Here is an 11,570-nt window from a genome sequence, read left to right on the forward strand (position 1 = left end):
AGCTCACAACTGTCTGTAACTCCAGTTCCAGGGAATCTGACACACTCACAACAATACACATAAAATAAAATAAATTATTAAAAAAAGAGCTAGTGGGCTGGAGAGATGGCTCAGTGGTTAAGAGCATTGCCTGCTCTTCTGAAGGTCCTGAGTTCAATTCCCGGCAACCACATGGTGGCTCACAACCATCTGTAATGAGGTCTGGTGCCCTCTTCTGGCCTGCAGACATACAGACAGACAGAATATTATATTCATAATAAATAAATAAATATTAAAAAAATAAAAAAAATAAAAAAAGAGCTAGTGAGACAAGCCTAAACCATAGGCCAAGCTTTCATAATTGTAAGTCTTGTGTCATTTTATGTGAGCTGGTGGCCCAAAGAAAAATCCATTACAGAGGATGCTGTGTCCCCTGGAACTGGCGCTACAGACTAATAGTAGATTGTCATGTGGGTGCTGGTATTTGAACCTGGATTCACTATAAGAGCAGCCAGTGCATTTAATTGCTGAGCTCTCTCTCCAGCCTCCTGGAATTTTTCAAAAGTATAATCTGTTATCAGACCTAGAGATAAAGCTAATGTCATTTACAGTGCTGACAAGTCCTTGGTCCCTTGAACTCCGCTAAATGCAGAGTTGTGCCCATGAGCTCCACCTGGGGAGCTGAAGAACCCTCCTGACTCCATTTTGGAGGCAGGAGCCATTATGCTGTACTTTTAAAAATGAGTTTCTATTTACTGTTGAGAGTTGAGTTGCTCACAGAGCCACAGACTGTGATCGTGTAGTGGGGTCTCATTCCTGAAGGGGCCCAGCTCGGTAGCCATCTCGACAGCCCATGGTCCTGTGCAGACAAACAAGACCAGCGAGAAGCATCCAGCTGCCCCTCCCTGCCCGACACTGGGACAGCTCTATGCACAAAGACAACCACACCTGAAGCAAGGGCTCACCTAAGCTCCCACACGACTGTGAGATAAGTCCCTGGTTATACTTTAATAAAACCAAATAAATAGAACCAAAAATCTGGTATCTCTGCTGGAGACACAGTGTTGGGGATATCTTAACAAACTTCTACTACCCATGTGGTCCTGTCCAGTTCGCAGCTGCTTCCCACACACCCACACACTAGGTTCCCCAGGGTGAATCCCGGTCTTTCTGTTGCCCTTTAATAAAGAAATTCTATGGCCACTTGCTGAGGCTGAAGAGGTTTTGTTTTGTTGTTGTTTTTTTTTTCATTTATTATGTATTTGTTGTGTGTCTGTATGCATACATGGGCTGCAGGAAGTCAGAGAACAACTTACAGCATTTGGTTCTCTCCTCCGACCACATGAGTGCCTGGGAAGCAAACCGTGCCTTTACCCACTGGGCCAGCTTGGCAGCTCCAAAAGTAAGCTTTATTTCTGCTCAAGCCTCAAACCTCCCTTCCACAAACAGGAGACGCGGTGAAAGAGCGAGAAGAGAAAGGAGTTAAAGTGCACACAGGACAAGGGCAAATTTCTCAGCTGACGTGGCCAGAGCTGTCACGGGCTCCGCCTGCATACCGCAGAGATTCCCTTCCCTGTGTCAGTTTCCTGGCAAAACTTCCTCAGACTCAGGGAGCTACAAACGGTTCACTCAAGGACCACATGGCTGCTAGGCGTGAGAACCCCAGCCACAGTTCTTCAGGGAAGGCCCAGCTGCCTCCAGGCGCCTTTATACTTTTCCACGCCTGTGAGTTCTCTGATGCCGCGTGAAAAAGCCCAGGTGGCGGAAGCCCTTCCCACAGTGCTCACACTCATAGAATCTCTTTGCCAGGTGGACCCTCTGGTGGATACTGAAGCTCTTGGGCCACCGGAAGGCCTTCCCACACTCGTCACAGGTGTAGGGCTTCTCCCCGCTGTGAATCCGCTGGTGGTGGCTGAGGTTCTCTTTAGTACGAAAGGCCTTCCCACAGCTGTTGCAGTAGAAAGGCCTCTCTCCAGTGTGAACGCGTTTGTGCCGGAGGAGGTTTGACTTCTGTTTGAAGGCCTTCCCGCAGTCACTGCACACATATGGACTGTGTTCAGTGTGGATCTTGCGATGCTGTGTTAGGCGGTCCTTCCAGTTGAAGGCCTGTCCACACACCTCACAGCCAAAGGGCTTTTCACTTGTGTGATTTCTCTGGTGGCGCAGAAGGTTTGAAACCCAGCGGAACGTCCGGCCACACTCAAAGCACTTAAAGGACCTGGTTCCGGTGTGTACTGTCTGGTGAGCAGCCAGGCGGCTGTAGCAGCTCAGTGCCTTCCCACACGTACTACAGATGAAGGGCTGTCCCCCTGCACCGTTCTTGCACTGCTCTGTGAGGCCTGGTTGCTTCTTGCAGGATTTTCCACACACCTGGTTTTGGAAAGCATCCTGTCCATGCACTTTCTTCCCAGGGGTGGCTCTGGGAAGGTTCACCTTACCCGATGTCAGGACACTCTTCAAGGCAGGCCCTCTCTTGGCTCCTGTCTGTGGATGGGCCCTCTCATGAGCCGAAGCCAGGTCACAGGGTCTCTTAGGATCCACGGACTTTCTGCCTCCTGTGGAAGAACAGACACATTTCAAGGAACTGGGTCAGTGACAAGTCAGCTCACAAAGCAGCTACCCAACCAAAGATGAAGAAAAAGCTATCAAGTGTCAACCAACTCAATCTACTGCAGGAATCAAATGACATGAATTATGAAGAAAATGTGTTCAGTGCATACAGATGAGCTTAAACTAACAAGACTTAAAGTGAACCCAATGTTCACCTGACCCAGATAGTGGAAGACAGGGCCAGGTGCTCCAGCACAAAAGAAACCATAATAGGTTTAAATGGCCCCAAACCCACCAAAAGCCTACTAAGCTTGCATCAGTCCAAGTAACGGACCTTATTCCTACCATGGAAGTGAACCTGGGACAGGCATTCAGAGCTGGCTCTCTGCAAATTAGAACCGTCACCCTATGAGCCATATCTTCCCGCAAACAGAGGCCTGAGGCACTCCCCAGCTGGGGGCTCCACACAATCTGGGGCTCTCCCAGCTTATCTCAAGTACACAAAACCACTTTGTTTCACTTCTGGGAGGATGTGGAGTAAAAAATAAAAACCCAGCACAGAGATATAGCTCAAGAAATGCTTCCCACCGCTCAACTAAGGCCTTGAGTTCTATGCCTATCAAGGCAAAAGAAACAAACAAAAAGACCCTCCGTAGAACCTGAAGGAAAAAGCCAGGTTCTGTCCCAGTTTTACAAATGAGCACACACATGTGAAATAGAGCACCTGCCCCAGTATCACGAACCTGGAACATATCTTCTGCCAAATGGCTGTCACAGTCAGACCGCAGCTGCTCCTAGACTTCCCACAGATAGCACTAGGACACTGCCTCCCTTTCTCCAACACCTCCATTTCCATAGCAACCTCACCACAAGGGTCCATTGGCGCATGTACACGTCCCTCCCATCAGAGCTTCATGGCAGAAATATGCCACTCCTGCACCTCCAAAGTCCCTAACTAAAGTGCTCTGCAGGCGGGAGAGATGACTCAGAGGGTTAGGAGCACTCGTTATTCTTCCAGAGGTCCTGAGTTCAATTTCCAGCAACTCCATGGCAGCTCACAACCATCTATAAGATCTGATGCCCTCTTCTGGCATGCAGGCAGACAGAACACTGTATATATAAGTAAAGAAATAAATAAAGGCACTCAGCATCTACTCTCCCACTGTGTCTGTCTTGGGGTAGGAAAAGTAGCCTTACTCAGTGCCAGGAAATATGGGACGGTCGACCAACACCAGCCCACCCTCCATCTTGCTTACCTGGGCAGACACCTTTTCGTGCTTCTAGAAACTCAAGTCTTTCCCAATCTTCAACCCATGGTTCATCCCACTGTTCCAGGTGAGAAATAAGGTCTGGTCTAGGGCCGCGGTATCCTTTTCAAAAGTGAGAAATGGTATCTGATTTGTGTAAAAGACAACGTTAAAGCCAGGACTCAGACTAGCTCTGGGAAGTACAAGATGACCCCAGCAGCCCGGTCAGCCCTTGTAGATCCCTTGGAGAAGCTGCCTAGAAGTAGGAATGAGGCAGAGAGAGAGGCTTACAGGAGGGAGACGGGAATGTGCATGTATCTATCTGCACACGAGCATACACACACTGACACAAAGCCCAATGTAGTTAGTTCTTTGAGGAAAGAAGTCAGGCTACCCCGAGATGCCCTTGATCAGACGTGGTCCAGGGGTCTTCATACAGGACCCACCAGGCTCCAGAAACTAACATGCAGCCCTTACCCAGTTCGATGAAGTTCCTAAAGTTTTCCAGCATCACGTCCCGGTAGAGGGTCCTCTGTTTGGGGCTGAGACACTCCCACTCCTCCCTGCCGAAGTGCACGGCCACATCTCTGAAAGTCACTGGCAGCTGGTACAAAGATGGCTCCAGGACTGCCTGCTACTGAGAGAGCGTGAGTCAGAGAGAGCATGCTAACAACCCTTACACTGTGCAGGGAGAAGGGGGAGAAGGGGTAGGGCAGGCAAAGAGCTCAGTGACGGTCAATATTCAGAGAATCACCTAGGAGACACAGCCCTGTGGATGTGTTTGTGAGGGAGTTCCCACACAAGTCTAACCAACCCTGAATGTGTGCACGATCATCCCATGGGTGTGGTTCCAGTCTCAGGAAAAGGGAAAGACAGCCGGCTGAGTGCCAGCATTATCTTTGCCTCCCGGCCAAGGATGCAATCTGTCCATCTGCAGCTCCTGGTCCTGCCTCCACGATGGGCTGTGTCCCTTCAAACTGTGAGCCTAAACAGCCTCTTCCTCCCCTGAGCTGCTTCTGTCACAGCAATGAGGAAAGTTACTGACACAGAAAACCTCCTCACTGGGCTGGGCATATAATCCTCTAATTTGTTCTGTGCCATTTGAAAATGAAACAGTTTAATCCCAGCGCTCAGAGGCAGAGGCAATTGGATCTTTGAGTTTGAGGCCAGCCTGGTCTATCTACCCTGCGAGTTCCAGGACAGCCAGAGCTACATAGAAAAACCCTGCCTTGAAAAACAAAAACAAAACAAAACAAACAAACAAATAAATAAATAAATTTAAAAAAAAACAAAAGGGAAGAAAGAAAATGAACCATCATTAGTCACTGTTGTGGTTTGGCTATAGGCACAGCATGACATTCCTTTCAGATCAGCCATGCTGTCAAGAAAGAGAGATAATCTTGATTCTGTAACCAGGACAACAAAACAAACAAGCAGTACAGTAATAAGTAGGTGTGCTGCAATGATTACGAGAGCATTAAACTCTAGTAGGAGGGGAGGCCACCACCCCAAGCTTGCCTGTGATCCTTCTCCTTTCCACTTGATCCGGGGTCCACATAGGGCAACGGTGCTACCCACATTCGGGGTAGATACTTCTGGTACAACTAATCAATTAAGAACATCCCTACCACCACCACCTGGAGGCTCAAGCCTTAATCCCAGTATTTGGGAGGCAGAGGCAGGCAGATCTCTGTGAGTTCGAGGCTAGCCTAGTTTACCAAGCAAGTTTCAGGACAGTCAGGGCTGCAGAGAAGCCCTGTCTTAAAAAAAAAAAAAAGGAAGAAAGAAAGAAAAAGAGGAGAAAAGAAAAAGAAGGGAAGGAAGAAACTCCCCCCCTTGTTGGGTGTGGTGGCTGAGGGATGTAGATCTTTGTGAGCCAAAGGCCAGCCAAGACTACACAGAAAGACTGTCTCAAAATAAACTAAAAAAGAAAAATCCTCAAAGGCATGCCCGAGGCCCACCTTCCAGGTGAGTCTCTCAAGTTGAGAGTTCACATAATCAGCACCTCCTTATCTAGAGTGAAAAGGAAAAGCTACTAAATTTATAGGACAAAGGAGAAAACCAAAACTATAATCAATTTGATTACCTCAACAGATCTAAGGTACTGTCATTTTTAAATACACATGAGCTGGGTATAGTGGTGCACGCCTTTAATCCCAGCATTTGGGAAGCAGAGACAGGTGGATCTTAAGTTCAAAGCCAGCCTGGTCTACATAAGAGGCTCTAGAACATATGTGGGTACAAGTGTCCTCCCACCCCTAAACTCAAAAGATGGACATGCAACTCAAAGGAATAGAATATGATCAGAAATGGAATCCATAAACAGTTACATTGTTTTTCTTTTTCTTTTTTCCCCTCCCAGAGACAGGGTCATGACAGATATTTTATGAGAAAAGCACTGAAGGAAATAAAAAGAAGGGTAATAGCCTGGCGGTGGTGGCGCATACCTTTAATCCCAGCATTTGGGAGGCAAAGGCAGGTGGACCTCTGTGAGTTCAAGGCTATCCTGGCTTGAAAATGTCCCCTCCCCCAAAAAAGAAGAAAGAAAAAAGAAAAAAAGATGGATTATGCTGGTGTGGTGGTGCACACCTCAAATCCCAGGGCTTGGAAGGCAGAGGCCATAGGGTCTGCCAGGCTGGTCTACTGAGCCAGCTCTGGGCCAGCCAAAACCACAAAGACAGACCCTGTCTCTAAACAAATTCTCTTTAAAATTAATTTAAAAATTAAATTGAAAGTTGAGGGGTGGTGGCATGTGTCTTTAATCCCAGCATTCAGGAGGCAGAAGCAGGTGGATCTCTGGGTTTAAGGTCAGCCCGGTCTACAGAGTGAGTTCCAGGACAGCCAGGGCAATGGCTGTTCTCTACAGAGACTCAATCTCAAAACCAAAGAGCTCAAGGCCATGTGTGCTAGTTTCATATCTGCTGATGTGATAAAATTCTGACAAAAAAAAAAACAATTTAGAGAAGGAAGGCATGTCTAGCTTACAATTTCAAGTTATAGTCCATTGCTATGGGGAAGTTGAGGCAGGACTTCAAGACAGCTAGTCACATCAGAGTCAAACGCAGAAGAACGAACAAATAAAACGTTTAGAATTCAATTGCTTTCTCTAATCTCCCAGAGTCCAGGGCCCCAAACCTGTGTCTGCCCATATCAATTAATCAATCAAGGCACACCTAGAGGCCAGCCTAAATTCAAGGATCTCTTCCCGGGCAGTCTTCCCAAACAATTCTACATTGTGTCAAGTTGAGAAAATAATCATTACATCCACTTTGCCAACACAGTTATGTCAAAGTTAGCTCCAGATACTTAAAAAGCAAGCCAAACAAAACAAAACAAAGTTACAAAATTTAATGGAACCAGCAAAATTTAGATTTTTCTGGCTTTAAAAAGGAGTTAGGAAGAGGAAAAGGCAAGCTAGAGAAAATGTTCCTGAAAGATCCCGGAGTTGGGAGACTCTCACTCAAGTCTCGGGATAACATGACACCCTCCCCCCAAGAACTCACGAGAGACCATCCTTGCTGTAATCACACGAGGTTTATTGACAGGAACCAGTGCTCTGGGGCTGAGACTCATATCCCACCCAGAGGTAGAGCAGTTCAACCCTGAGTAGCGGGGAGAAGGGGTATTTAAGGGAAGAAACCACAACCCAAAGGGGGTAGGGAAGGCGTCATTGGAAGATTCCGAAAATACCAGTGATAATCACAAGGGGGTAACTTCCCGTTTCTCAAGATTGTTCTCAAGATTATAATCTAACTTTGTGGTCAGCCAGTTCCTGGAACAAAGTCACTGAACCGGTTAACCTAGATTTTTGGCTCTACTCTTCCTGCTAGGGGGTCTGGATTTATCCTGGTCTTTTATTCCCAATACATCTTTCTGCCAAAGAACGGGTAGTATCCAGAATAAATTCTACAAACTAACGGTAAAAAGAGGAAAACATTATATAAGGGTAAAAGCCGCACTAATCCTAGCACTCAGGAGACAAAGGCAAACGAGTCTGGCACTAGAGGCCAGCCAGACTACAAAAGCAAGAGCACGTCTATAACTGGGAAACTATTTTAAAAGACAGCACAAAAGTTGTGCCTAGGGGCATTCAATCTTTGACACCGCGACGTGACTGGTCAGCTACAAACGCGTTGGTCTGCATTCTTATCTATAAACAACCTGCAAGGCTGCAGGTTGGAAAACACCCGCGAGACCCGAAGCTCGGGGAAATCCGGGTCCTGATAGTGACTGCCAACCACACACTCTGGTTGATAAAACGAGAACACTGCCCCTCATCTGAACACCCGAACTGGTGCCACGAGCCTGGCTGGACTTGAAGACTGAGCGCAGGGGAGCGTGGGAAATCTACCGAAAACAGAGGACTGCAACCCTGGAGGGCAGGAGCCGACAGAGGCCCGAGGGCTGCACGAGCTCCGTGCCAGCGAGCGGAACGAAACCCGAGCGCGAGTGTCGTGGGGATCCAGTGGGCGCGAGGGTCCGTACTCACCGGAGGGTCCTCGCGGTGAGCCCGCCAGGGAAGAGCGCTGCCCCGTCGGAAGCAACACTTGCGCCGAGCCTCCAGAGGAGCAGCGGCAGAGAGGTGCGGGCGCATCTGAAGGGTGCCGAAGTCTGAAGGGTGCCGGGGTCCGGTTGGCTTCAGCGCGAGCGCAGTGTCGCGGAGCAGGGCGGCCCAGAGCTGCACGCCACCGGACGATCGCCGAGCTCCCTGCAGCTCCGGTTGTCAGTTCGGCTGCGCGCCGCCCAGACTTCAACTCACTAGCGGAAATACGCCAGCCAGCGACTGAAACCATTTCCGGCATCTCTAGGAGCCGCGACTCAATGGTGCGCTCCTGATGAGCCCTTGGGAAGGCAGAACTGTACACCGAGCCGTCCGCAGAAGGTCCGCCCTCCTGGAGCCCCGGCTGCTACCGGCGGTCGTGCTTGCTGTGCACCTGGTTGGTGTGCCCCTGTCTCCATCTGAGTGCCCTTGTCCTTCTGGTCCCTCCACCGTGGAGGCTGGGCTGGGCTCTGGCGCTCCTGAACCCTCTAGGAGTTTGTTGTTTTTCAAAGTTTTTCTGTGTTAGCCCTGGCTGTGCTGGAACTCGCTCTGTAGATCAGGCTGGCCTCAAACTCAAGAGATCAGCCTGCTTCTGCCTCCCAAGTGCTGGGTTTAAAGGCATGCGCCACCACGTCCGACTTCTTTTTTTTTTATGATATGTATAATAAAGTATGGTCAAGTACAAGTAATAAAAGTTTCCATTTTAGCCTGTTGAGTGTACCAATAGTGTAGGGACCTGCAGTTTTGCGCTTTGCATGATTGAAAGCACGTTACCATAAAAATCAGAAATGCCCCTGTCCAGGGAACTTTCTTCAGTTCCTCCCCAGCAGCCAGGGTCAACAACGTTGTTTCTTTGGAATTTGTCCTAGGATCTTCTCTACCCCAGGTTTGCCAGGTGCATTCATGTGGTGGCATGGGGCAGGATTGCCACCTCATTCTGTTCACTCACCTGTCAGTGGACACTTGGGGCCACTGTGCTGCTAGATTTAAATCTAAAGACCCAAATTTACTTGTAATTCTAGTTTAGGCAACACTTCATTCCACAAAATAAGATAATCCCACGAACTGAGCAGATGTCTGTTTTACAGAGAGGAAGTTAGAGCTAATGGAAAGAAAGAAAAAGACAGAAACAAGACTGGTCTTGTCAAAATTACTTTCTTCTAAGGCGAGAGACGGACAATTAAAAAAAAAAAAGGCTGGGACACTGGGTTGGTCCAGGTTGCTTTCCTGTAAGGACCAGAGCAGAGCAAACTCCTGTCGTGCTCACGGAAACCCACCCTCTCCCCAAAGGCGAGACAACAGCCTAGTTTCCATTGATTCCTGACAACCGAGTATGGCCTACTCCTTTGCTAAGTCTGGTCAGCTAAGGGCCCAGTGCAGGAGCCTAGTGCCAAACGAGGGCCTCTTGTGGATTTTGTTGAGCAAGGGTGCTGTGTACACAGGTGTATATTACCTGTTTGCATTCACTTCTTTGGGTTATGTACTCAGGAAATAGAATTTCCAGAATTTTCTAGGTTACATGTTAATTCTATGTTTGATTTGCTGAGGAATCAACACACTGTCTCTACATCAGATACACCTGTGCTCGGAGCAGCAGCCCCAAGGGGTTCAGTTCCCCATCCTCAGCAACCATGTAAGTTGCTTTTGGGCTTTTTGTTTTGCTTAAATTGTAATCATACTATTATTATTATTTTGGTTTTTCGAGACAGGGTTTCTCTGTAGCTTTGGAGCCTGTCCTGGAACTAGCTCTTGTAGACCAGGCTGGGCTCGAACTCACAGAGATTTGCCTGCCTCTGCCTCCCGAGTGCTGGGATTTAAAGGCATACACCACCACCGCCTGGCTATTTTATTTTTTAAGGCAAGGTCTCACTATGAAGTGTTGGTTGGCCTGGAATGTGGACCAGGCTGGGATCAAACTCACAGATATCTGCCAACAAGCTATCATTGATAGAAAACAAACACTTCTCATATGTCATATATATACACATATATACATACATATGTTTATATACATACACATATAAACATACATATATAAAATTTCCATTTGAGTGTTGTGTTTTTATTCATTTCCCAATAGCAATGTTTGAAAAGGTTTTAGTTTCATGATTCAATGAGAATACAAAGACGGATTATCCTTTCAATAAAAAATTAGAAGAAAATATTAATGACATAGACAGACTGCAGCATCAAGGGGCTCTGAGGAGCATTGAGGCCTACACGGCAGAGTGGTGTCCTTTTTACAGGTTTCAGAGGGTGGGAAGCAGATTAAGTTTCCTTCTTTGGTTGTGGTTGGCCATTGTTAAAGCTGGTGAGAGAGAGCTGGAGAGATGGCTCAGAGGTTAAGAGCACTGGCTGTTCTTCCAGAGGTCCTGAGTTCAATTCCCAGTAACCACGAGGTGGCTCACAACTATCTATGGTGAGATCTGGTGCCCTCTTCTGGTATGTGTGTACATAATAAATAAATCTAAAAAGGAAAAAAAAAAGATAACAGTTCAAGACTGTCAGGTGACTGGCTCATTTCTCTCATGGTGGTCATACGGATCCCCAAGTGGGGGCATCAAGAATTTAGAGAAACTAATTATTTTACAAACTAATTAAACAAATTATTTTATAAACTAATTAAACAAATTAACAAATTATAAACAAATTAACAAATTATTTTATAAACTAACAGCCAAAGAGGAGGTCTCTGCAGGTGTCAGAAAGAGAAGTAAACCTTCTGAAGGAATGGGCATGAAAACTGACCTCATCAACCTGGAGTAAGACTTCTGATGTAGGCAGTTTATTCCCAACAAATTTTAAACACAGTACAACTTCGGGGCGGGGAGGTTTTCTGGCATAATACAATCTCTAGGGCACAAGAAAGCGTAATTACATTGAAACTTCATTCAGGGTAAATGTCATTTCCCCCAAAGAGATGGGTTTTAGCCAGGTGGTAGTGGTGTACACCTTTAATCCCAGCACTTGGGCTGTACAGAGCTAGTTCCAGGACAGTAGGGGATACACAGAGAAACCATGACCCCCCCCCCAAAAAAAAAGATTTTAAAATTTTATTTAATATGTATGGGTGTTTTCCCTGCATGTATGTCTGTATACCATGTGCGTGGCTTATGCCCAAGGAGCCAGAAAAGGCTGTCAGAACTCGAGTTACAAATGACTGTGAGCCATTATATGAGTGCTGGGAAACGGACCCCAGGTCTTCTGGCAGAGCAGGCAGTGCAGTTAAACTGAACCCTCTGAGCTCAGTTTTT

At 47.2% G+C, this 11,570-nt stretch overlaps 1 protein-coding gene across 2 annotated transcripts; it reads right to left on the bottom strand.

Annotated features, from left to right (window-relative positions):
• Window positions 1–375: 375 nt before the first annotated feature.
• On the bottom strand, window positions 376–8,979 carry Znf707 (zinc finger protein 707). 2 transcript variants are annotated; one of them, XM_050145309.1, is made up of 4 exons: window positions 8,266–8,978; window positions 4,254–4,413; window positions 3,786–3,899; window positions 376–2,534 (listed from the first exon to the last, which is right to left on the bottom strand). In XM_050145309.1, the coding sequence occupies exons 2-4, from the start codon at window positions 4,285–4,287 to the stop codon at window positions 1,687–1,689; spliced, it is 996 nt and encodes a 331-aa protein (XP_050001266.1). In that variant the 5' UTR covers window positions 4,288–4,413; window positions 8,266–8,978; the 3' UTR covers window positions 376–1,686. The 2 variants fall into 2 exon arrangements, with proteins under 2 accessions (XP_050001266.1, XP_050001265.1); XM_050145308.1 differs by having other exon boundaries at window positions 379–2,534; window positions 4,254–4,410; window positions 8,266–8,979.
• Window positions 8,980–11,570: the final 2,591 nt, after the last annotated feature.

This window comes from Alexandromys fortis, unplaced genomic scaffold, assembly GCF_014885135.2.
Source record: "Alexandromys fortis isolate MF-2015 unplaced genomic scaffold, M_Fortis_MF-2015_v1.1 scaffold_2_1_26212458, whole genome shotgun sequence".
Classification (NCBI taxonomy): domain Eukaryota; kingdom Metazoa; phylum Chordata; class Mammalia; order Rodentia; family Cricetidae; genus Alexandromys; species Alexandromys fortis.